The sequence below is a fragment of the Plectropomus leopardus genome, chromosome 13 (genome assembly GCF_026936395.1).
Source record: "Plectropomus leopardus strain MGB_pleo_1.0 chromosome 13, ASM2693639v1, whole genome shotgun sequence".
NCBI classification, from domain to species: Eukaryota; Metazoa; Chordata; class Actinopteri; order Perciformes; family Serranidae; genus Plectropomus; species Plectropomus leopardus.
This window is the reverse complement of record NC_142188.1, coordinates 20449372-20477057: the sequence shown is the minus strand read 5'-3', so window position 1 is coordinate 20477057 and position 27686 is coordinate 20449372. Positions and strand designations below refer to the sequence as shown.

At 36.8% G+C, this 27686-nt stretch overlaps 1 protein-coding gene across 3 annotated transcripts in view; it reads left to right on the top strand.

Moving 5' to 3' along the window:
• Positions 1-27480, top strand: part of lmbrd1 (LMBR1 domain containing 1) — a 66010-nt gene extending 38530 nt beyond the window's left edge. For 2 of the 3 annotated variants that reach the window (XM_042501813.2, XM_088086291.1), the window contains exons 8-16: positions 235-360; positions 1277-1429; positions 4157-4221; positions 4370-4472; positions 7032-7136; positions 8375-8524; positions 9452-9533; positions 25412-25503; positions 25970-27480. In XM_042501813.2, coding sequence (XP_042357747.1) covers positions 235-360; positions 1277-1429; positions 4157-4221; positions 4370-4472; positions 7032-7136; positions 8375-8524; positions 9452-9533; positions 25412-25503; positions 25970-26080 — 987 coding nt within the window. In that variant the 3' untranslated portion in view covers positions 26081-27480. The remainder of the gene's footprint in view (positions 1-234; positions 361-1276; positions 1430-4156; positions 4222-4369; positions 4473-7031; positions 7137-8374; positions 8525-9451; positions 9534-25411; positions 25504-25969) is intronic. The other variant, XM_088086290.1, reaches the window with a different exon arrangement.
• The last annotated feature ends 206 nt before the right edge of the window (positions 27481-27686 follow it).

The following is a 27686-nucleotide window of genomic DNA, read 5'->3' as shown; positions in this document are numbered from 1 at the left end:
TTTTAATCTTTTTTCCCCTACCAAAAATGACACCACCTGGGAGGCCAGGAACTATATGATTTGCTGTGTGTGTGTGTTTGCTTACACATTTAACTCTTGTCATGTTTCACACTGTGATGAGTTTGTCATCAGGCAGGCGTGTGTACGTGTGGGCGGATGCACGTGCCATATGTAACATCCCACTCTGACAATAATGTGTGATTATAATGGTAGTTTTTTTCACTTGTCTTTCAGGCGTACGGTATGTCTGTGCTGCCTCTGAATCTGATAAAAGGCACACGCAGTGTGGTGTATGAACGCCTGGAGAACACAGAGGACATTGATGATGTTGAGCATCAGATAGAAAAGCTGAAATCCAAGGTTGGTCTCACCAGATCCCACAAAGCACTGACACTATGAACACTGCAATGTTGTGACATAAACACATGCAACACATGCAAACTATCTATAAGTCATTTACTAACTTCATTGAACAAAGTGAAGTGAGAAGAAAAAGATCATCAACAGATGTACAAATTATATCAATAAAAACATTAGGATGCTGGCTGCTTCTTTTCTACACCGTGTATAATGAGTGCATAATCATGCATTCAGTGAAAGGTAGACATGCATAGCCTCCAGCTGATCAGTCCCTCCTCCTTATCTTTCTACTGTGCCTCTCTGTCTCTGCATGCAATTATGGATGGGTAGCATTGTCCTTATCAACCAACCCTTCAAATGCAGGAAGCACAAACAGGGAGACCTGAGTAAAGATATCTGAAGTAGTTTTTGCTATTAGTTGCAAGTGGCAACGTGAGGTTGAGCATAAAAGACCAGTGCGTTTGTCATTCCTCCTACATATATTTAGTGAACAACAGGTATGGCTGTAAGATATATATTGCTGATAACAAGGGAAACCAAAGTGCACACACACAAAAGAATTTGCCTTTATGGTTGGCTGTAAATAGTCTATATGCTTGCTGACTTACATGTAAATGACTTTATTGTCAGAGCCTGAAAGTAGACAAACAACAAATTAAAATCAGAGTAAACTTGCAAGGAGATAAATTATACCCGAATCGTTAGATTACATTTTTTGTCATATATCTGTGTCCCTATAGAATGTTCTTTAATGTTTAGACAGTCTCTTGGTTGGTCAGTTACTTACATGTTTTCATTATTTTTGCTCTTTACTTTAAATACCCTGATAAAGATTCCAACTGTGCCGTGTCAGAAGTGAGCGTACATGCATATGTGTATTTGTTGACTCATTTGTTTTTTGTTGATTGTCTCACAGTGTAAAGATGGACGTCCCCTCTCTTCAAGGGACAGACACAACCTGCAGGAGCTGGAGGGCAAACTGCAGGTCCTCCGGCGCAGGGGGAGACACCTGGAAATTGCTGAGAGGAACTGCTGCACTAAAGTGGGCAGTGCTCTCAGACCTTTCAAGGTTAGTCTGCATTATGGAATTGGCTCACATTCACGGAAGTAAATTATATGTCCAATATGGACTGAATTGTATACAAAGGCAAATCCTTTCAGTGTTAGATCTTATACAGTAAACACCATTTTTTTGTATTATGGTTGTTTTAATTGATTTTTAGGTTTCAGCTGTTGTTTTTTCACTTAATTGTTGTATAAATATTTGGCCACATATCATGCCTTTGTGCATTTTCACCAGCTTCAGCACCTTTTTCCTTTACTGTTTTTTTGTGCTCAAGTTCTGATCTGGACTGCTCTAGATTTACTTTTAGTTCTACTTTACACAACCGCATATTTACATGATTCCCACGGGTAGTCTCTTCACCTAATTTACTCTGAAGTCTCTCAGGGAGTCTCACATTTCTCAGACAGGATCTCATCGTTTCCCCGGGGATAAACCAAAGCAACCACAAACTTCTTTTTGATTTTACTTTTTTGGGGGTTGGGCAACCAATACTTGGACCTCATATATGCAATTTTAATATCATTGTTCCCATATTTAAGTTTGCACAATTTGCTTGGGAAAGGAGGGAATGATAACATAACTTGTTGAAGACTTTAAAAGCAGCACTACCTTTGGTCATGTTGGTACCAACACCTCCAGTGTCCCAGTCCTGGCAAACATCCTAGATACATCCTAAAGACTTATTAAACACAACCAGTTCACAAAGTTTTCTGAAAAAATTATCATTGAAATTAAAATCTCCCAAGGCTGCCTCACCAATCAACTTTACCGTATCCTTATCCCAACCAGAGTTACCGGAGTGCAACAGCTGTGATCATTAGCATCTTTGTAGTTGGTTTGGCATAAACAGCATTTAATTTTCCAAAAAATACTCAATTTGAATTTGAGATAACCCAGAGGCTGCTTTAATCAAAATGGCTTAGAATAACAAAACCATGGCTGTAATTCTGGTTAAATGTTATGGTGTTGGGTCAGAAAAGAAGCTATTACTTGTCTAAACCTAAAACTACCAAAAACCTGTGCTGATTTTATTGTGTTACATATTTATTAACCTCTTTAGCATGAAGAACACGGTTACCAAAATGTAAATTCTCCTGAAAACAACACATGATCAGCCTATGGCAACATATTTGTGATGTTCCATATTTGCATCTAACCTCTTTGCGTCTCAGAAACAACAATATTATTTTTATTGTCACTTCCTGCTGTAGCAGTTTAATGAATAGGAGTAAAGCAATGGCACTGCGACAATCCCCACAACCCCCAATTCATATTTTTTTTTATTCAACAGCCATGCACAGCTAGGTGCATAGCTCACAAGGATGTGCATTGCATTTATATGAACAAAACTTGTATGCGTGCATTACATCTCCTCATTGTCCATTCATAGATGACATCTGAGGCCATGCACAATTAAAATAGTTATCTTTTTTCATCACATTTTCTGTTGTAAGGACAGACCAAGTTCCAGCATCATTTGCCGAGTTCATATTTTATTTTCCCACTGCTATTCATTTTCTTGTATTTTTCTGCACTGCAGGCATGCACAAACATTTTAAACCAGTGTCTGTAACAGTTTGTCTTTAACCAAGGGGGTCGCTGCTAATGACAGTCCCCAGACTCAAATTTGAACAGTAATGAGTTGGGAGATTTATTTACTGTATACTCAGGCACTGGTGTAGAGTGATAAGCCAAATGATTGTGATTTCTCCAGAGCAGTTACACCACAGTTTCTCAAACGCATGCTGTCCTTTTTATAACAACCCTGCTGGTGGGCGAAAAATGAGAAATGTCTACAGTTAAAAAGTGCTTGGACCTCACAAAATAGTTACTGTGTTTTGATGGGAATATAAAACAAAGCAAAGCAAAAAAAATAACTGTATAATGCCATTCTCTTTCTTAAAAAAAAAACCCTGCCACCTTTTTATTTAAGATAAGAAAAGAATAAATTACATTTTTTGAAATATGTAAAAGCTTTTTCATGTATCATGGCTTCCTTCTTTTGTTTCTGACTTTTAAATAGCTAAACTGTGCTCATGTAACCAATTTATCTCTTCTTTTGGCTTTTGTTTGGTTGAAATAGGAGATAAGGGCAGTTTAGCCAGTATATTTGAATCACTGTATTTTTCCTCTGTCTGGCCACTTCACTTTTTAAGTTGATGCTTATATCAAGTCAACAGTGAAGTCAAAGTGTGTTGATGGTCAGTTTCTTTATTGTAATTGATGCTTTGTTACAATCATGGAAAAGTTACATCAAGGGGCCAGATATCATGGTGTTTTGTTGTTTTTGCATCACTGGAGCAAAATATCAATTAATTGTACTATATTTTACCATGTGTGTTTCCTGCTTCTTTCATCACTGTGGCTGATACACTATATTTTATAAATTTTAACTATGAAGGCCCCCTTGAACGTGAGCAGTTGATAGGGTTTATTGCCTTTTTGGCTGCCACCCACCTTGTGCCTCCCCGGTTGCAACCTCCCTGCTCTGTCTGGGCCGTGCCATTGCTTCCCCCTGTCACCTCAGGCAACTGTGCCAAACTGTGGCTGGCCAAGCCATATGGTCTCTCCTTGACAAAAGACATGACAGGAAGGTTATAATAGCTGACCCTGTGGATGCCTTTGTAAACATGCCTTTTCCTTTGTTGGGGTTCACTATAAGTGCAGATCCTTCCTTTGGTTGTAGGGTACATATCACTGTTTGGTGTTTAATTTGGTTTTTTTTTGCAGATATTGCTGGGCATTTTCTTTATCCTGGTTGCACTGCTGTTCACTGTTGCCCTGTTCATATCAAAGTAAGTCAATATGTCATGTGACACTATAATTCTCAAGGTGGCTGCAATGACAAAAAATGAACATTGTCATTGTTTCCTGTAACCATATTTATTAATGTGTGATGATGGAGATATATACACATATTAAAGTTTTGTCTCTGCCTTTCAGTTTGGATAAAGCTCTCCATTCTGCTGGCATCAGCTCGGGGTTCATAATCTTTGGCACCAACCTCACCAATCCACTAAATGAACTTCTATTAGCCTTACAACCCGTGAGTATCGTCTCATCTCTCATGTCGAAAAGATGATTATCCTAAATTAAGATGTGCTCAAAGCCATATTTTCTTGTTTCCATCACCATTAACCTAAATTAAGCCTAATTTAAACTGTTTAAAACTTGAAGTGTATGGGCTTGAAATTACCGCAGGTGAACTTTGAAATAACAAAATCTCAACTATAAAAGCAGCTACATGCACTGAATTAGTCATCTTGCCTTAAATACCAGTGAGCAGTTTGTTACTTTTAAATATGGTTTGAGAGTCTCCACTTATGTTTTAACAAAGACTATAGGATAATTAAATTACAAACAGGGAAATTATACCCACATGAGTCATAGCAAGTGCAATTTACATTCAGTGGTAACTTCAAAATAATTTAATGATCTGAGGGAGAGAGAAATTCAAAGCAAAGACAGTACAGCTGCAAGTGAGAGCACAACAAAAATGAAGACCTCAGAAAATTCACACAAAAATAACACTGTTTTAAGAATATCCATTCATGCACAGTAATGCAAAAGCTATTAATCAAAAAATTTCCACCAAAAACTTTCTGTATAGTTCCTTTAGAGCCATATGTAACCTGACTGGAAATGTATTAACCCTACATCTGTTTAGCATTTCCACTGCAGGCAGGTGTCATTTGCAAAGATCCCTTTATCACTAAAGTGTATGTCATTTAAGAGAGACAATCAAAACAGATAGTCATGTTGACATTTAAGGTATGTTTATAGACTCAATTTGCCAACTTATGCATTAAGTATAATGCAGGAAAACATTCCACCTTAAAAGTTGCCAGCAGCTGCCAGCTGAAACAATATGTCCTTTTATTTTAGATCTATAGTTTACTCAGGTATGAACAGTGGTAACATAACCTTCAAAACCAGTCATGACTCACCTCTGAGCATGATGGTTCCATAATGACCAATCAACAAACTGATGTGTTTTAGCTCCACCTTTTAGTATCGGATCAGTGTGCTAGGTACCTCAACAACAGGATAATGAAAAATGGGGATGATATGAAACGGTTTAATTTGTATCATTCTCAACTTTTGACCCTTCTGGACTGGACTCAAATGAATTCTTGAACACCTTGCAGTACAATACACTCTAATAGAAGAGCACTGCCAAATACAGTTGCAAATAGTGATGATTATCAGGCTGTGTTTAACAGCAGCAGGCCCTCTGTAGCATACCCAACCAAATGGTGTTTTTTCAACTTAAGTGATAGGCAGAACTGCTGTATGATGGATTTTTGAAACAAATCCGAAACCATTGTATGCTTTCCAGGAGGCAATTATAGTGTGTTTTCAAGTTCGATTAGATACATGTCTCTGTAAACCACATTTGGAAACACGGGTAATAAAGGGTGTAAAAGGATAGTGCAGTATATAAAAGATGAATTTACAAAATAAACTATTCATTACCCACAATTATTCTCTATGCTTTTCACACAATCTGCCTTGTGCACAAATTGCTGTTCATAGACAACAAAATACTACAAATTGTAATTAAATGATTTGGCTGTTGCTACAGAGAACAACCTCATAATTTGGCAATCCGAATAGTTATCAAAAGAAAACCATGGTAAAACTAGTGGATGCTGGCTAACCAATCAAAATAGATTTTTGTTTTTTTTCTTGTTGTTTTGTGTTCTTGCCATTTAAACAATCAAATCCTATTTATTTGTTTGTAAAAAGTCTAAAGGTCAGTGTTGTTGTGGGGTTTGATAGTTTGCTTGGAGCTTCTAGAGTCTGGTATTTATTAATCTTGAAATCAGATTTAAAATGGAAAAATGCAACAATAATAAGAATCTTTGTGTGTCATTTAATATATTTTAATTAAAGTGTGATATTTCCCAAAGTTATGAGCCTAAGGCTTCCAAAGATGAGCCACTATCATCTTAAAGCACTTTTATTTGATTGGAAGTATAAACTAGCTGTGATTGACACAACATAGGATCATGACAATTGCTTCTTTCCTCCAAGTTAGTGCTGCAGGTCTGACACTGGACACTCTGTTAAAAATAAAAAAGACAGAGATGAGATGAGATGAGATGAAAAAGAAAGACCATTAAAGATCAGCTCCATAGATAGTGGCATTGATTAAATGTCTCAGGCCAGTGTTCAGAAGTATGACCTTGATTTTTTAGGAATTAAGTGCACTGTACCATGAATGGGACACTGTAGGGATCAGGTTTGACATTTAACCAGAACAGTAAATGTCGCAGTACATAATCGATATGTATGTTACATGCACTGTGCTTTTATGTGTAGAATACATTTGTAAATGATCAATTTACTTATTGATAAGTCAGTAAAGAGTACTTTTGTTCAACAGTTTTAGAGGTAAATCTCAATGCACTGCACAGAGACCAGCTAGATCTGCTTTAGATTAATTAGTCTAGACGAAGTGGTATTGATGATAGCTGCTCATTAACAGCTCAAAGTATCCCTGAGAGGAAACCAGCCTCAATGTTTGCCCTAAAAGCAATAACGTCTTTATACTATGGCTGTATGTAAGGTATGTAGCTGACCTCTGTGTTTGGTTTTGCAGGTTTTCCCACTGGATTACATCCTGATCACAGTCATCACCATGTATTTTGTAGTCACATCCATGGCTGGCATTCGCAACATGGGCATCTGGTTTTTCTGGATAAGGGTAAGCAAAGGCCCTTCTACACAACAAATCATTTACATGTTTCAACGATTCGTCGATGCTGCATATCATTAGCTCTGTTAGATTTTTTACAGTTGAGTTGTTCAGTTCACTTTATTAAAACCACACAGCTGGCAGAGTTTATATTAGAAAGGTAGCAAAAGCACCTCAAAACAACAAGGGTGGCTAGCAAGTTAGCCGAAGCCTGCAGCTAAGCACTGTGTGTACAGGCTAACGTTAGATTCAACCATCGACACTTGTTTTTACATGACACATTCACCACGGGTTGTGATCCTGAATCTCCAGATTTGCCCAGCAAAGAGGCAACTGCCTCATCTAACATTTTGAAAATCCAGCTGTAAGCTGTTCCCACCTGTTGAAGCAGTCCTCTGGAAAATAAAGTGAACACAATGAAATATTCGGGTTGCATCGTTGAGGAATAGTAGTAAAAATACATTTCAGCCACTTAATTCTGGTCTCGTCTTTGGCAGTCCGTACAAGGGTAATTTGCGGATGCATTGAAAAAAAGCAGCATCTCTTCGACACGCTGACTCAAGCTCAAACTCTCGGCAGCCTCCAGTCTCTGCTTGTGGCTCTAACTAGGCTTGTTTGAGGACATGCATATGCATTCTATACATAATTAATTTGTAACATTGTGATATCACCAAGTTACGGAAGTAAAGGTGGGAATTTAAACAAGCTTTTTCAGGCAGCTTAGTAGCTTAGTAGAATCTGGTATTTTGACAGTAGCTGCTGATTTTAATCAACTCATCCTTCAACTCCAAAAATGTAGCAGGATCAAGGACAAATGTAATTTCGTCTTTTAAACATTTATATAATTTTGGCATGTAACAGACCTGCTTATTTATGTATTTATTAGACTGAAAGGAACATAGCAAAGTTGTGCACACACACAGGTTGTGATTGGAACAACACTAATGTAAAGCTACAATCTCTAACTTTAGCAGTAACTGTAACGTAGTTTCAGCTCCTTCAGTGGACACACCCTATGAGTCTCTGAGCAGAGAATACTGCTCAGTTTTTCACAATTTTGAGACCTAATTTCATGTACTTGGCAATTTTTTAAAAAAATGTAAAAGTTGCAGGATGGTAAGTAAAACATTTTTCTGTAGTGTGACTTATTACAAATATTTATTTTCGATTAACCTGGACTTTAAAGCTTTGCAGATATTGCAATATTAGCATTTATATTAACAATGTTATCATTTTCTCTTTTCCAGCTGTACAAAATAAGACCTAAGAGGACTCGCCCCCAGGCTCTTCTCTTTCTTTGTATGATTCTTCTCTTGATTGTCCTTCACACCAGCTACATGATCTACAGCCTTGCTCCGCAATACGTCATGTATGGCAGCCAGAAATATCTTGCACAGGTGAGGAAAAGCGCATGTATGTTTCTGTGTATTTAAATGCTTTTATTGTCGCAGATGAGATCTAGTTCTGAGGATGGGCCTCTTTAACGATGCCAGTGTCGGTCAGTCAGTGGGTTCAAACCACTCCTATTTAGCCGCACAGTCTCTACGGGCTGCTAACGGGGCTTTCAGACTCTGGTTGTTTTTTAATTTTGTCTGTCTGTGTTAGACTATGTGACTATTACTGTGTGGATCTGTTGTTTGACAGTATACCCCTCTGTGATCTGATGCAGCTCTGCACTATCTCTCTTTCTCTGTCTCTTTCTCTGTGGGTGTGTTTAGATGCACCCTTGTGTCTATGTTTCATCTCAAAAAATCTTTTAAACAACATAATTAAAATGAACCATCATGTTTTTTTTTTTTGTTTTTTTTGCTGAAACATCCTCTTTTCATATGAGAGAAAAGCACCTTTTTAAAAACAGTCCTATATGACTCACAGGATAAAACACGATTTATTCCTTTGCTACCGTCTATTCACCTACAGAATCTGAATACATTCAGTGTCATTTATGCATGGCTGTATGTATTGGTTGTTAAGAACTGGGAATAGAGAATTTACATGCTTTTTTACTTTTTATAGTTCTTATCTTGTAAGTGACAATAATCCTTAAAATGTTTATTCTGTTTCCTTGGATGTACTTCAAACTTTATTATATAAAAAATCAGAGTATCACCTGAAATCTTAACTTCCAGGGGATTTTTTTTTGTTTGTTTTTGTCGTTCTATAATTCATGGCTAAAAGGCTGCTGGATATCGTTCTAGTTTTATAGATTTACAGAGTTTATGATTTTATGGTCCTTTTTGTCAAGCCACTATTTGTTTGTTCCACATGAAGTAGTTCATAGTGTTCCTTTGCTAAACACAATGCCTCTTGTGCTTTTTGATCAGAGTCAGATGCCCTCAGCAGGTCCTACATCTGGGAATGCTACTTTTGGCACCACAAGGATCTGTGATGCCGATGCGCCTGAGGGTAAGTCTGTCATCTCTGCTAGCACAGTGAGGTAGCACCGGCCCAACAGTGAGATGTTGGAAGAACTTACAACACACCATCAAAGATTTATTCCTCACAAGTCAAGTCTATAGTAGAAGAAAGAAAGGACAGTGTACAGCTCCGCCATTTTATGTAGAACACTGTTCAGTAATCTTTATAAGCATTCATTATTCATTAAAGGGAATAATATCAAGGACAAACATTTACTAATGCAGTGCGTGCCCTCTTGCTGTCTCCATACCAACACTTATTACAGTATATCAGCCATGAAAACATAAACGTGTGAAAGTACATCAGTGATCTTTATCACAGTAATTTATTCATTTGCCGAATTGGTGGTGAATATGATGGGATTTTCATGTTTGGTTACAAAGCCTCAGATAGTTTTAATAATATTGGAGATACCGAAGACCTAACATAAGCTTAAAATGTATAAATAGAACTCAAATAGTTGTGGGAAAATCACTTAAACTTATCAGTCCATCTAATTTGAACTATCATTCCTGCAAAATATGAAAGGAAATAAACAAGATCATAAACATACCTTGTATATGAGTATACTTATCATAACTCATATTTCCATGCTTTGTTATCCCCCAGTTCAGCGCCTTTTAAATTTTTACAAAGACAAGTCTATCTTTAAGCTGTTTTCAGCAGAGGTCTATTAGTGTTGGGGTAATCATTATTTTTTCATAAATGAATCAAGGTGTGGGGCCATAAAAGCTCTCCCAGAAGACGCAGAATTGCATTGCAATTAAAGCAGCTAATGAGTGTTGATGTGTTTAAATGTCAAATACGTTATAAATAGAGTAATGTTCATGTGGAAAACAGAAGTAGTTAATTCTGACAGTCAATTAAATATTAAGCATACTTCATAATGCCTAAATATAAAGTGGTACTGAATGCATCCCTTGACTGTGCTAGTCTTAAATTATTGCATTATTGTTTAGTTAATCATATGTATGAATACTAGTATATAATGGTAATTTGCTGAATAGTTTTTTCTCAGGACTATATGTTTTTCTTTGCTTTGGTGGATTGCATTTTTTTAATTGGCCTCCTTGTTGTATATGTGTTACTTAATGAGGAGTTTTCTTTATGTCTGCAGCTAGATTATAAATTCTACTATTCATTGCATTTTTAGGACAAATTGTTGATATGATGGAATATTCTGTGTGATGGTAGAAATGTGTCCCCCCCGTAGGGATTTGGCAATGCCATTTTTAACGCGGAAGCTATTTATTGCAGGTTATTGTTCCAATTTGGGGCGTGATTTTCGCATGCATTTCGCGTGATTTTCACGTGATTTTCGTGTGATTTGATAATTCTTGTGATCTTATGCTTTGCAAGGCAGGGAGATTTTGGTAGACATGGAGGAGAAGCGTGAAGTTGTAAATACAGAAACCTGAAACACTTTAAATTATTGTTCTCAGGAACCTTAAAGCTTTCATTTTTAAAGAATTGTAGTTTCACTGTTGAAGTTTTTTTGTTTGTAACTCAGTGTTGTCTCATGTGAGGGAATTGGGTTTTTTTCTTTGTAAAAAATCAAATGAAATACAGTTGAAGCCATTTCTTAAGTGAATTTGCAGAACAATTACTGTTTTGAGATATACAACATTGCAGTGAAGATTTTGGCTATATTTTTTAACCTTAGTTTCATGTTAAGACCGTTATCTAAAGAGTTCCCCAGTGCATTTGTTCCCACAAAGACTTCCACTATGTTGCCTCCCACTGTCATTAAGAGAGGCATGTGAGCCTCGACCTGTTGTGTCAGGAAAGTTTAGAATGACAATGAGGTGTTTGCCTGAATACAGCAAAGATGTTAGAGATAGCCATTATCGACTTTGTTTTCATGAATAATTTTCACTTTATCCAACAGCACTGAAAATGCATCAAGACAAGGTAAGACAGGCAGAAAATAGAAAGATAAAGCAGAGGCAGAAGAGTAACAGCAGAGATTAAAGGCAAGATATTATTTGTTTACAGTAATCTGATGTGTAGACACATGCATTTTGGTTCTCTCCTACCTTTTGGTGGGCTAAACTGTGTTTTTCAAAATGTTTTTCACATTTTGTTGCAAATAGGCGTTGCCCAAATTAATTTGCTGATAGCTGCTTTGAATAACCTATAAATTGATATTTAATCACTGTGGACTTACTCACACAAGATGTTGCTGCTTATTGTTGTTGTAATAGTTAAAGTATAGGAAGAGGTGTTTTATGCTGTTGAGCCCCTTCCACACAAGCAGTCAGTCCCTGAAATATTTTGGAAAAGTTTTTACACAGGGTCATGTCTTAACATGAACAGAGATCAATATTCAGGGACATCTTTCCTTCCACTCTCCCACCCCAGTAATATTTTGGCAAAAATGCCAGTACTAGTTTGGGAATGAAAGTGCTAACCTTGCAGGGACAAGCATGTAAAAGGTTATTTTCACCTGAGGAAGGATGCTTTCACATGGAGCCCGCAAAATAACCATAAGACTCTGCTGATGGGAGTGTACGGAGAGAGTGTGTGCTGGAGCCAGAGAGAGAGTGATGGTGAATGTGGTGAAGTTTAATCACATGTACGTTTTAGCGGTGAATTATCAAGTAGTGGTTTGCAGTTTTTGAACAAATACATGCTGCAGCTCCTCACAACCAGCATACGTTTCTCATGTCTTGTTTCATGACTGCTGAGCGAAGGGACTGAGGTTTGCTCAGGAGTGAGTATCCACCTCGGCCATCGCGTACACGCACACTTGGCCTCGCTCCATTTTCTTGTTTTGTAGAATTTCATGGCGGCTAGCATTTGTAAGTGTTGCTTTACCACAATCTGGTGGATTGTCCATTGCCCCATTTATTCCCATCTATGTCATAGCATGTGTTAAAAGATGTTAGATGAAAATGTTCCTCCTGAAAATCACTAGCATTGCCTGAAATTAAAAATATTTTACCAGGAACTATTTATGAAAGAGCCTGTTGTAAATAGATGTCAACAAGATATTGCTGCATTTGTTCACAAATTCTTTAATTTTAAAAAAATTACTTCATATTGAATAAATACCATTCCATACCATTTATTGTTCCCATAGGGAAATTTGTCTTGGACATAGATGCTGCGCCCATAAATGCCTTCACAGTCACAATATAACAAAACACATATGAACAAAAGAGCACTAGCTACCAAATCACACCAATACATTGCACATAGTGCAAACTGCTCATGCAAAATATTGCACATACATTGCACATAATACATATTGCACACACCCTACTGCTAAACTATTGCAAAATCCCTGCAACCTTAAGCAGCATTGCTTAAAAGTTTGAGTTTACCTAATGCCTCAGTTCAAAGCACTGCTATGCATCTTCAAAGCCTTATTGACATGATGGCACATCATTTGTTATTGGGCCACCCTTTTAAATGTGGTCCTGTACTTAAGAGGTAATAAAGAAAGTAAAAAATAAAGTATCATCTTGAACCTACACAGAAAGAGGATGCAATGTCCCAGACTCGTTTTATGTCAGACACACAATGGACTGCACAGTCACTGACTTCAGTCCAGCTTAACTGCTGTGCAAATTTGTCCAGCATGTTAGTGATCAACAAAGAGATCTGTTTAAACATTACGTTGTAAACGAAAAAGAGAAATGAAAAAAATTATACAGATCGGATTGCAATTGTCTCGCTTATGACAGAAAAAGGCCACATAGGGTTGTAGTGTTGTCAATTCATCAGTGTTTATATGCAGAGCAAATTATCAAAATATAATTAATGCTCATGATAATAAAGGTGCAAGACACAAGTGTATGTGGGAAAAGTAAAAATAATCATTAGCAGTGCCTCAAAAGGTTATCCCAGTAATTTATTGGGAACTAGTATGGGTGGGAAAAGGGAAGAAGATGTCCAGAGGAAATTGCTGCATTTGTTTACAGATTCTTCAAGATTTAAAAATTACTTCATATTGAATATATTTATCAGTTTATTAGTATTCATACACAGAATATATTATGAAAATAATTTTGTGTGATTTTCTGTTGAAAGAAAGAACAGAAAAGTGCATCTATGTAGTTTTTCTTAATATCTTGAGACTGATAAGCTCAACTAGAACCAGAGGTGATCCACATATTTGGTTGGTCTTTTAGCAGTGGGTTTAGTTCGTGTTTGGCGACGATATCAGGGTTACACAACGTGGAGGTGCTAATGGACTAATGTCTTTGACATTTGAGGAAGCGGACCTCTTTGGACCCTTTTCTAATGAATCAGTGGCACTGTGCACAAAAGACAATCAGTGATCAGTGGTTGCTTTTTCCATGGCCGCATGGTGTTCTTTTTTTCAGATGGAATCATGTTTTTTTTTAGACATAAAAATCGTTCATCACTGTGTTGTATCATTACATAATTTATAAGGAGAACCAATTACATGTGCAATAGCAATAGCTTAAACTAAAATTTAAAATACAATAAAAATATGATATGTGATGCTTTATTTGGTGAGCTAGCAGTAAAAGAGCACTTCCCTCTGTGCAGTGACAGTGATACAGTTGGCAGGTCTCAAGAAATTAGTCCATACCTGAAACTGCTCACAACAAAGTCTGCAGATTATCTCAGGGCTTTGAGCAGGCAGACATTTCTACGACTGATATTCAACAACAACTAACACCAAGACAATCTAATAAATAGTTCTACAGGTGAGAGAAAATAATATGTAAATTTCATTTGGGGGTGAACTAGCACTTTAATCACATTTACCTACGTGATATATAAGGCTGCGGTCAATTAATTCAACTATTTTTTATACTTGACAGTAATGCCAATACCGCCAAGATACGGTAATTACATACACAAACGCCGATAATACTCCTGTTTACATAACAGTTCAGCTGGAATTGTAGAAATTAATTGGATTTTTTTGTTTTGGTTGTTTGTTTTTCTCAAACAAATCATTTGTTTTCTGTCCCACAACTATCCCAATTAACTCAGACAGATTCAGCCTTGATTCTTCCCGGCTTTGTCTTGTTGTTTATTGCAGCCCCGAAGCTGTATTGTATCTGTCTCAATGAGAAATTAAAGATAACTGTGGACGTTGAGCTGGATTAAGTGAGTGAAATGAAATCAAATGTGTTGCTGGCACTACAGGACCCTCAATTAGTAAGAACAGAAATCAGTTATGGTCCAAGCAGTGTTAATTACTGAGGTCACATGTCAAAGGATTGTGGGATCTGTTAATTCGCACTGTTATAATAAAGGGGTCGTGGTGCCAGAGTCCTTAGGACAGTGTAGTATTTCTGCTCTCCCTGTTGACCAGCTTAGGGATACGGATCCTATTTTGGCCATCTTGGAAATGGCTTTCATAACAGCCGTTGTACCACCTACCATGAGGAGGAGGAAGTGTCAAGCAGAGACAACACATGCGACTGAGAGGGAATACAATCAAAAGCTTATCGACCGCTATACTGTAGCAAGTAACAGGTGAAAGATTTGTCTGGTGAAAGAGTGCAACTCTGTCTTATATAAAGCAGGTTTTTATCCAAAGGAGAGAGTACCTCATCTACCCTTGGTATGAGGCGTTTTTTTTTAAATGTCTGTCGCAGTGAAGAGGCAGGGAGAGGGATGGGTGGTGAGGACTAAATGGCTACATGCCAGTCAGTCAGCCAACCAGCTCATCTAGATATTTCACTAATCTGCTGAAGGGTCATTTGTTCTAGTTTTAATCTGAACAACTTCAGTTTAAGAAGTCTTCATTTGACCTACAATTAAGGACAAAAAGTGAAGGTGATCCACTGATAGTTACCGTGAAAACATTTTTTGTCATAATATTTATATTTTTTTATTATCAATAATTAAAATACAACATGCTAGCATAGAAGAATGTGTACCAAATGCACAAATACTATTACTGTACACACACTTACTATACTCATAAATACAGTCTCTAACCCTGATCCTAATCTTTATTGTGTAGACATCTGTAACAAACTAGAAAACTAGAACACAATTTTTCCCTCAAGTCAGTGCATTGCACTTCAATAGACCGCAACCAAAATCTGAATACCAAAATATACATTATTTGACAGATGTCAACACAATAAGGGTTGGGGTCAGGGTTAGAGAATGTAATAATTGGTATAGAAGAATGTAGTATGTGTACAGTAGCAATATGTGCATTTACTGTGTTTTGGTGTATTTTAAGCTTTTATTCACATTATATTTGTTGTAATATTTTTTTTCCATCAAGTGAATGCATTATGCTTCAGGAGCATGTTAGTAAGCTCTTGGAATTTTTATATTTCTTCATATTTATTTATTTTTAATCAAATCCAGAGCCACAGCATTAAATCAGTCAGTCTGTTATACCCGTACGCTTTGTGAACAGTATAGTATTCTTCATGCCATGTCTCCTTGGAGAATTTTTTTTTTACCATAGCATGACCAAGAGATTCACAAACATGAATATGAATTGACATCTGCATATTCTTTAAATTTCAGGCTCCTTGCTGTTGATGTGAAAATAAGAATGGAAATCCACTGTGTTAGAAAATGGCTTCAGAAGGGCATCACTTTGTAATAAGCCTCAGTGTGACACTGAATCAAATGACAGCTAAGGCAAAAAAAAAAGAGGTTAGATGTCAAGGTGGTAACTGATTCGCCAGTTGGTCACAGTGATGTAATGACGCTAACACCTTGATGAGCAGGTGCTCAGTGCCAAGCTCTCCATTATGTACTCTAAGGTCATTACCACGCCATTACTCATTTGGAGTATGTACTCAAACGGAAATGAATCTTCAGGAATTAGTTACCAAGGCCCCAGACAACCCGAACCTTGAAGTCTTCTTCAGGTTGTAATTAAACACAGCATATGAATTTTTGAAGGAAAAAAAGAATCAGGATACTGGTCCTTTGCACAAAAGTGATGCTGCTTCCCTCCTTATTTTAGCAGCTGTTTATTTTAGCTCGAAAAACATTTCATCCTCGTCAGGTTCATTTTATATCCATACTAATTTTCTCTCAAGCCATTGACACAAACTTGAACCCACGCAGCACCGAATCCAAGTTTGGTTTATTGCATTTAATCACTTTATTTTGAAAGTTCTTTTAATAAGTAATTTAATTAATGTATCAAATTAAACTTTTTTTATGGCATCATGAAGTCTGGCTGAACCTGAGGAATTCTCAGCATTAGACCAGGCTGCTCTCTCAAATTATTCATACCACCATGATGCTCACGCTGCTACTCACGGTGGGCGAGTTGCTTTGATCAAAAACTCTGACTTGCATCTAAGTCCTACATCTAACATCTGCCTTTGTCAGTCAAGATGTTGTTTTTTATGCAGTTGTACTTACATCATCATATCATCATATCATCAAAGAACACCCTGTTGGATGATATGACATTTTAAGGGGTTTTCTGTTTTGTTTTTTGTTTAATTTTCTAATATTTGAGGATCTCAAATGTTAATGATCCATCAGACCCATTTAAATTGGCCTTTACCTTGCTCATTGATGCATTTGATTTTGTTTTATTATGACTGCTTCCATCACAGATTTATCTGTCTTCATGTCTATATAATGATCATCCCTCACCCAAGAAATTAACTGTCGTCCTTGTTGTTTATTGCTGCCATGTTAATGCCTCCATCATCACATCTGCAACTCCCATTATTGGTTACATTAGTTCCCTGGACAGTCCTATCAATGATTTTAATGACATTCTGTCCACACCACTCCTGACTCAATTTTCTCTCAAAACCGAAATACTCTCTAGAGTTAAAGCTGTCAGATTCTCTCAATAAGCCCTGTGTATTTTGTGTACAGTTAAACCATAGTACAAAATTTAAGTGTGTCAGTAACAGCATTTTTATTATGGAGTCGCAGCTCTAAACCTTTAAAAAAGAAACCCCAACTTTTTCTAGGAAGGAGCATTTATTTCACTCTTATTATCAATACATCCAACCCAAGGTTTTGTTCTTGACACATACACTCAATTTGCCAATAAATGCCCTCTGGGTCATTGCTCCAGTTTTTCTGCTGATGATTTTCTTGTCCTTTTTCACTGCTAAGGTCGACACTATCAGAAAAAGAATTATACTGATTGTGGTATGTGACCCCTAGAGCCCGCCTCATTCTGTATAAACGTCTTGCTGACAGTTTAAGCTGAATTTTAACGATTTTAACAAGATGAAGTCCAGATTTTACCTTGCAAGACATATCAGTTTATTTGAATCCCAGAGATGAAACTTCTAATACAGAGGAGTGTTTTCACACTATGGACTGCTGTCTGTTTCCTAGCAACTTGCCAGTTTCCACTGCATTGTTTTAAAGAGCTTCAGGGGGAAGATGGTCGTAATTTTATGTCTTGCCTCTGAGATGTCAGATGCCCAAGCAATTTTCAACAGGAGACTCCCTCAACCCCAACACAAATTAATAGTCATTTTCTTTGTATCAAGGGGATCATCATCAATTTGCGTTACAATGGAATATGTCAATCAAATGTTATTCTCTTGAAAGGAAAATGTCCATCTTGTAATCTGCAGACACCCCTTACCTTTTAAAGGAAAATACTGTTTCACAGCTTGCTCGGTATTGTGGAAAAAGTCCTCCACTATGAATTAATAGATGTATAAAGACTTAACAATCAAGATTTGGCTTCAAAGATTTATAATTTAGGGTGCCTGCAATGCAAATGCAGGCACATTATATATTATTAAATTAATACTCTTTGCTTAAAGCAGCTCTAATCAATATTTTACACTTTATTTTTCTCAATAAGGCTCTGATAAACCAGTTGTACACTACCACCCCAGCAGCAAACAGCAGACAGACACACTTAGTGATCAGCTGGTGAACATAGTGGAGCATTTGGCAGCTAAAAAGCATTTTTTTCCCCTCAAGAGTTGGTGGAGACAAAAACAGAGCTAAAAGAGGGGTGAATATTAGATGTACATCTGTCAGTACCCCCGAAAAATCAAAATAACTGGAGGGTTGCTCACAAGTTGTGTTATTGACTCAGTTTTAGTGATGTAGGGGATGCCCAAATCTTAACAAAATTATGCTGAAAGTAGATTGCATCCGTAGTAGAAATTAAGAGCTTTGTTGTACATGACTCCTATGCAGTATCAAAAAGTATGGAATTTGATTTTAGTAATTTCTAAGTCTGGAGAAGTATCGAATAAAATATATTAATGATAAAGATAAGATAAAGATAATTGGAATAATATTTGTGCTTCCACCGTGCTTCCACTGTTTTCTAAAATATAAAATTTCTAAAAAGAAATTATTCATCTAAGAAGGGTTTTTTTCATGACATTTAGGGCAAACAGCCAGAATGTTTAGCACAGAGTGCTTAAATGTGGTCTAAAGCAATGCATGAAGTATGGTGTGAATGCACACTCTTACGCAGAGTTGCCTTTAGGCAGCAGCCTGCAAAACAGCTCCGCCTAAAGTGCAGTACAGTATAACCGTACCAAATCTGGACATCCGCAACTAAATTAGTGGTCTAAGAAAGTGCTGCAGTGTCTTTGAACTGCATGTATACATAGCATCAAAAATAACCAAATTTTAAATATGTCTCTGATTATGCAGTGATTTACCTAGCAGTTATTTGTTTAAGAAAAGCTTTATAGCTTCATTCATCTACTTTCCATGGACGCAGTGAATAAACAAGGCTGCACAGATGTCGCAAAAATTAAATTAACTTTGTTCATGTCATTTTTGGCTCTTCATTATAAAAGTTGGTAGGAACAATAATATAACATTACTTATTCAATATGTTAAAGTCTAGGTGGCACTGCTTAGCTTACTCCCTCTTCGGGCAGAGATAAACTTGTCTGGGTTTGGTGTGAATTGATTTATAAGCTACAATGTTCTGACAGTCATCCAGCAACAAAATAGCATACATAGCCAAAATGTGAAATATGTGTTAATAGTTGGATTTTTAAAACCATTATATACATAATAATAGCTGTGTGTTCTCAGATGTTAAATATGGCTTGAAAAATCTACAGAGAAGTCAGAATTTTTTTGTCTGGAAAAGTATGACATTTTGAAATGGAGAATGTGTGGGAACCTAGGTTTCTAATAATAATGAGTGGTTAGTTTACTTGATACATGTGTCTTTATCTTAAGGATTTGAGCCCTGCTCAAATGGATTTTCTCTACAAGTGAAAAAAACAAGATTTAATACAGCAAGAAGATGCTTTATGGGTTGCATATTTATATAGCTTCACAAAGACCCAAATATTAAGCTTGTCTGAACATTTATGAGTTATGCAGTGATGCAGTTATCAGTAAACGGAAAACTTTATGGCTGCATTCATCATCATCACCATGGACACAGTAAAACAGTGCTCTTATTTATAAAACATTTGTAAAAGACACAAAAATATGGTGGTGATTGAATATTATTATCTGTGCAATGTGTTGAGGAAAAATAATACGTAAGTATAAGGAGCGCCTGTTACTTTACTTCCTCTTTGGGCAGAGATGAACCTGTCTGTGTTTGCTTTTAATTTGTAAGAGCTGCAGTAAAAAAAACAAAAAAAAAAAACAATTTGAAACCATTTATTAACACAATAAACATTTAGTTGTTTGGACTCAGATTTCATATTTGGTGTGAAAAAATTACCAAGAAGTGTGTAGAAACCTTGGTTGTTAAAGTTTGTAATTTTCTTTCTTTGCTATTTGTCGGTAGAATGAGTAGTTTGTTTACTAAGACACATTGTCCTTTGTGTCTGCATCTGAAGGTCTTGAGCACTGCTCTCATGGATTTCTTCTTCAAGTGAAAAGCCCAAGATTTAATACTGAGGTTGCTTTTGGTGAACGTTCATTGAAAATGTGAGAAGCCAAAAAATTTGAAAATAGTTCTGTTGAAGAAATATCAGCATCCTCAAAGGACACTGGAATTGCTCTGAAGTGCTCTGTTGCTTTTTAGATGGAGAGAGAGTAAAAGCATACAGTGTAGGGACACAAGTGCTCGCTGATAGAGGGAGGCTTTCACAAGGAACACAATGTGTACGTGTGTGTGCGTGTGTGTGTGTGTGTGTTTTCGTTCAGGGTTTTTATGCATGTGTTTGTGTTGGAATGCAGGGATGAAAGTTATACATAATGCATCATGCTACATGGGGCAGCACTCACCCTGGTATCATGAGTCAAGGTGAAATTACCTGCACTTGCACATTGCCCCGTGCTCTTATCGGAGAACGGTAATGATTTCAAGGTGAAGTGGGTCAGTGGTGTACATGATAATATATTTAGGCAGACCACTGTTGTGAACCATCTGCAGGTCCCACTCGGAGCCCTGCAATTCAGGTGAGCAGCTGGAGAGCTACAGATGGCTGAGGTACTGGAGGGAAAGAGTGGGGTCACGGGGGATGAAGATCGACTTACTTTTTCTATTATTTGTTGATCCCGGTAAAGTACAAGCTGATTGTCAGTAAACCTTTAGAGCCACTCTTTTTAATCTTTGCCGTAGATGAAACAGCACAGACCTGGAATTAAAATTTCAGCACTCTGAAGGGGAAAGCTTTTGAAAATGCTCACTTTAATGAATACATTCTAAAGCACATGGAGGTATTGCTGCAGACCTTGATGTCATGTAGCTCAGTATAAGTCTGATTGTACTGTTCATGGGGTTCAAGTCAGTGTGAAGAGCTGTGTAAGAAACAGTGTGATAGGAGCAGCTCAGCAGGGTTAGCGTTAATGCTCCAGATGGCTCTCTAACATAGCCAGACAGTGCAGTTCGTCTTCACTTAAGCTTTGTGGACTTTCTCTCTCGCCTTGTTCTGTCGAAATTATACAAGTCTGATTAGGAGTATATTGAAATATTTCTCCCTTTATTGCTTTAGTGTGCATGGCTGAGCTAATGAATACATGTGATCTGAAGGCAAGCATTTCCCCCTCTTCCCTTTCTTCTTGTGTTATCACACAAAAACAATTGGAGCACTGAAGAGAGACCCAGACACTGCACGCATATCATTGGCACTTCCCGCATTTGACGTCATCAGCATTTTCCCATGCTTGCCAATACTCATTCATGCACATAAAGAGCAATGACTCGGCTTTAGAATTCTTATATTATTCCCGCCGTCTATCCCAGTCAGATCAATAGCCACATCAAGTTCTGTTGAAAACTGGAGCGCTAGGATTCAAAGGTGATGTCACCAACACAAAGCACCAAGCTGCTCCACAGATGGAGAGAGCTTTTGGATTTTATTTGCAATAAACACATTTTTTTATGTTTATATTCATGATCACAGGCCGTATTCAATACTGATTGAGGTGTTTTTGGTCATAGCACACTCAAGAGTTTGCTTGCAAGGGCCAGTTTGAAAGGTGCACCCAGAAAATGGATACCTTTGAGGATAGTGTCAGGTTCAAAGTGATTCATTAAATGTATTATGACAGTATAACTTTGAAGTTTTTACTCCTTTCACTTTTTACACAAATCTCCCTTTTTTAAATAAGTAAGTAAGCTGCTGTTTGGTAAATCAGTGAGTTGGATAGGAAAACTTTTCAAACTTTTTTGTGGTTGAGTCTACTGTATGGTGAGGACATCACTCCTAAACAGAAATGTTCTCTTGACTGATTTATTCATGACTATGGCTGCACTTAGTAGTAGAGTACCAAAGGTAGGGTTGTCACGATACCAGAATTTTAAACATCAATAAAATGTTAGTATAAAATTCATGGCAAGAAAAAAAAAACACAATACACTAAATAGATTACTTTTTTCCATCCGTTCATCCGTCTATTGTTGTCCACTTATCAGGAGTCGGGTCGGGGGGGCAGCAGGCTGAGCAAACAGTTATTTTTTCCTTATTAAAATTAACAACCCACACAGAGTACTGGTAAAAGAAAAAGTAACACTAAGTCTTTATTTGTATAGTCCGCCCACAGATGGACCAGATTATAGATTATAGAGCATTTTTAACATTTCAACAGTTTATTAGCTAAGATTCAATAACTCATCTGTTTTGCTCCAAGGAGGGATGTCGTATGTTGTATAACCTTCTGAGGCGAATTGGGATTTGTCATATTGGGTTTTATAAATAAAATTGAATTGATTTAACAGATGGGTTTAAAAGATGCAAAGCAACAGAATGAATGTTATATTCTCCAAAAAAGTTCTTTACCAAAAAGAATATATTCTGATGTAACCCCTCTGTAACCAACATCTTGATTTAATCACATAATTTTACAGTAACTGTAACTGATTACAATTACATTTGTTAGTTAATGGCATGTAGCCCATGACCCGATCCCGGAGAAGCGGAAAAGAAGGTGAAGGTGAAGTGGCATGTAACTAGTTACTTCCCAACACTGCTCAGAAAAAAATAGTTGAACTATTCACTCAACCTTTACCTTTACCAACCTTTACGTTTACCAACCTTTGAGAATGAGTTGATCATCTTCCCTGTAGTTCCTGATGTTAGACAAAATCCTCAACTTGTTACAATTCATTTCCATTCTCAGTCTGACATATCATCCACCCTAATCAATTTCCACAGGAACAAAACACTACAATGTCACGTGATAATGAGAAGACCTCAATTTAGAACAGCCTCAGTAGCAGCATTTGTCTTATCTGTAGTGCTCACCATTATTGTGCTTACTCAGGACAACAGCTTGACAACGGTGTTTGTCCCGCCCATGGCACTGATTGGCTAATCCCCCCAATGTGTGCACTGGTTTTTATTTTATCCAAGAAACTGCTGTTTTGTGTCACAATGCCAGACGAATCAGTCAGTTTGTTAGAGTGGATGGATTCTAAGGTCTCGATCCAGGCAACATTATTTCATCTGCGCAGCCATGGGTCAAAAATCTGATTGTGGATTTGTTTTGTTTCATTATACCTTAGTACTTTAGATTCTATCAAATCTATAATTAATAGAGATTGTATCATTTTAAACACGAGGTATCAAAAATTTAGAAGTGTTGAAACCTTTAACAACTGTAATCAAAGGTCCTTGTTAACGGTTTTGGCAAACATCAGTCAGAATAAAGCCATTGTTACTAATTGAAAGGTAACAATGGGATATCGTCAACATATATTGAACTTAGTCTGAACCCACTATATACAACAACAGTACTATTTTTAGATCTTATCGACTTTTTGAAAGAACATATATCATTTGCACTTCAAAAAAAACCTGGAGAGTTTGAGAGGGTCCCAGATGAAGTTGCACACCTCTTACTTCATCAGAGAATCGGGGTTACATGAATAACCCATAACCCTATGGTTCACTGTCTTGACAATTTGTTGGTGTCTTCTTGCGTGTCGCGCTTTTACCTTTCGCCTTTTCAATGTGTAATACTGGATATATTTGATGCAAGGCTCCATTAAATCTTACATCATCCCAGTTCTATCAGCTGGTTAAGCCATATTCACATTGACAGTGACATGGCTTTCCTCTTTTCAGAAGACCGGTTGTCTTTTTTAGTTACAGTGACAAAATTGCCCAAGGCACAGCTCCATGTAGTAATAGCAGCCTGTTTTTGGCTCTTAAGTGAGTGCGGACTCCTTTATAACACAGATGTATAACAAGTGCTACACTTGTGCAATTATAAACACCATGTAGCGATAGATGTGTCACGTTTTATTGCACTCATGCTGTGTTTCTGGATGGTAGTCCACACAAAAGAGAAGTTACTTCTCATATTTCTCTAATGACAAAAATGCTGTCCCCTCAGTCTGTCTGTCTGTGGTCGTTCCTTTCTTCTCACTTCCTTTACCTGTGCACGATTCTTCTTCTCTTAACTTCTTCCTCATCGGTCACTTTATAAAAGAAATCTATTTTTTCTTACTTTTATGATTCGCTCTGTCCTTCCTTCCTTCGGGGGTTTCTGTATCAATTAATCAAAAATAGAGAATGGTGGAGGATTTCTTAGGATAGTTTGATTTAGCAGACTTTTAATTTAAAACGGTTACGTTTTACAGAGGATGGTTTTGAGTGCACTTTAGAGGGAGATCTTATGAAATTAAACAGTTTGCTGTAACTTTATTTCTTTTGGAATTTTTAATCATAAAGTTTTAAATATTTTCGAAAAATATTTATAAAACAACAGTTTTGAAAGTAAGCTTGAAAAAATTCTGACCTCCCATTCACTTACTTACGGCCAGATTCCTCAGCCTTCCTCTTCAGGAATCACAAAGAAAGCTCAGAATTTTTATGGCCAATAAGTTTTCCCTAGGTCAGGAATGTACCATCGCTACAGTATTTTAACTTCTGCTTTTTTGGGTTAAGGAAAGTTGTATTTGTGCATGCTGCTGATTTCTTTTAAAACCCCTTCTCGGCAACTTTATGACTTGCATTTAGGCAATGTAAGTGCAGAGGAATTCCTTCCACACACATACAGGCAGTTGCACTCTCTTGTTGAAACAGTTTTCTTTTCTTTTCAAACCGAATTACACATTACTTTGGGCTTTATCATTTTGATTTTACTGGTGTATTAAAAACTATATTTATTTATTTGTTTCATGCAGAAACCCTGCACCTGAAAAACACTAAATGGGTGGAGTCACTTTTGCTTTTCCACTTGGCCCCAGATTAATTAAAGTCCCCCTGCACTCAATGTGTTTTTCTTCTGTTTATGTCACATAAAATGTCTGATCTTTAATATATTGACTTGTATCTGTGCAAAGTTTGTCACTAGAGAGGTATAGATGTCTGTGCATTTCCCTAAAATCTAAAGCTAAATTAGTTACATCTATAATACAAAAGCCAATTGCTGTGTAATACGGAAAATGTATATCAATGAGGGAACAGACTTCAACACAACACTGAGAAAAATATTGATACCTGCAGCAAATAAATAAACAAATAATGAAATAAATGTTATTGTTATCAATGCCCCTGTGTTTTCTCTATGGCTTTCAGACCAGTGTACTGTGACCAGATCTTATCTCTTCCTCCACAAGTTCTGGTTCTTCAGCACCATCTACTACTTTGGTAACTGGGCCTTCCTTGGGGTAAGTCCAACGGTGTAAATCATCGTCTTGATTTTACAGAATGTGAGAATTACAGTTTAGTCTTTGTAAGAAATTGAGGGAAATAAAAGCGCTCAGACAGATAAGACCTTTGTTCATTATTGGCAAAGATGAATTAAAAACAGTGAAAACTGTTTGTTTTGGGGTTTTTTTTATCTTTTGAGCAAAAAAACATTTACAGCAACAACATCTATAAAACATTTAATTTAGTTCAAAAGCGGTTCAAGAGTATTTTCTTCAGGGGAATAGTGTGAGAGCCGAAGCACATAATTTAATTTCTACTCAGAGAAAAAAGGTTACTAGAAAAATGATTTTCCGAGACTGCACAGAGCTAATCTCCTCAGCAAAAATACTTAATAGCTTCTTTCCTGGTGCTGTTGATGCATTCTATCGATCAAATGATCCTTATGAAATATTTCCTAATGTGTGCTTTGCTTATTATTTTTAGGCTTTCCTCATAGGTCTGGTGGTGTCCTGCTGTAGAGGGAAGAAGTCTGTGATTGAAGGAGAGGTGGAGGCAGACGACTCAGACTTAAGTGATGATGAATATGTGCACTGAAAACCAGTATTCACCCTGACATGTTTGTAGATATTCCCACCATAATTTAAAGGGACTAGAAAGTACAGATTCATAAACAAATAAATGGATGTCAGTAATTTGTTGTAATTTAATTTATTGGATTTAAGGAGTTGTTGCAGTGGAGTCTTGTGGATTCCCGCCTTGTTTTGAGTTGACACATCCTTCCCCTTAATAAGACCACTGAGACTGACTGTTGTGTCTTTCTCAGTCAATACTATTGTTGACTTTGGGATTCTGGGAGTGTCCTCCAACTCAATCCTACCTCGAGAATTCACTTATCAACAGACCGAGAATGACACAAATTGGTCATTTTTCCACTGGAGGAGACTCTCTTATTGCAGTAGCAGAGACAGAGTTGCACGCTGCTCTAAAACTGTGTCTTATTTGGAGTTTTGACTTAAATTTTTACACTCTCTAAGCACTTTCTAGACCCTTTAAATGGTCACTTTATGACAATATCTATAGTTGGCTCTAATATGCCTAAAAAACTGCACAAACTGTTTTGCTTGCTTGTTTTCTGAAGGATAATTGGTATAAAAAAATGATTTTATGTGTTGACAGTTTTCAAAGTTTATTTCACTCATTTTGTCTGAGGTTAAATATAGTGCTAGAAGGTGTGTGCTTTTTTTCCTTACATTTAATCATTTGGAGACTATAATTTAAGAAAAGGTTACTGAAATTGCATACCTGCACCGTGTGAAATGTAAAGGACCAATTGCAGCTGTCATGTTTCCAAAGTTTCAGATATTTTTAGTTTTTAAGTTGATGGGTTCAACAGCTTTTTGCTGTCTGTGTTGAAAGAACATGAATAAAGTAGAGGAGGAAAATAAACATAGAATTAATCAAATATGGATGTAATTTCCTTTTAAATAAGGAGTACTTCTCCTTTTTGTGAGTGCTCTAGAGTTTATCAACAGCAGGCTTGTGACATAGAATTATTAATGACTTTTTTCAGCAATTTTAATTTCTTTTCAGTGTATTTAGCAATGTCTAAATGAATATACCCTCATTTAGTCAACAAATTGACTCAAAATATGAATATGAATGGCCTTTTTTAAAATTTGGAAACCAAATATTAGTGCCTCATGAATGTGTAGCACCATGATGGGCACACACTACTGTATATGCTACTCCAAATTAGACTCACAGAAATCAGCCTGCATCTCATGATAAGTGTTTTTGCTTTGAGATATTAATCTTGGTTACCTTGGCTGAGCATCAGTGGAGCCAGCAGCAGGGATTGTGGTTACATGATATCGACAGAAGCTGCTTCACATGTAGTTTTAACCTGTTATTGGTTGAAAAGAATGCTGTTGTTGAAAGTTTTGTCGATATTGAATTATACCTGTATCTTAAGAAATAAAACCATTTTAAACACAGGTCCAGAAAATGTCACTTTTCTCAGTTTCAACTGTTTTACCCATCTTTTAATACCCAGTAGTCAATGAATGGTTCGCCTAATATTCTTGTTGTATGTAGAGGAAGCTGCCATTTGTTAGTTATTCACTGGGGAAGTTGATGTTTTCGGTGTAATGTTAATATCAAATTTTTAATTTTTTTAAATTTTTTTTTTTTTAATACAAAG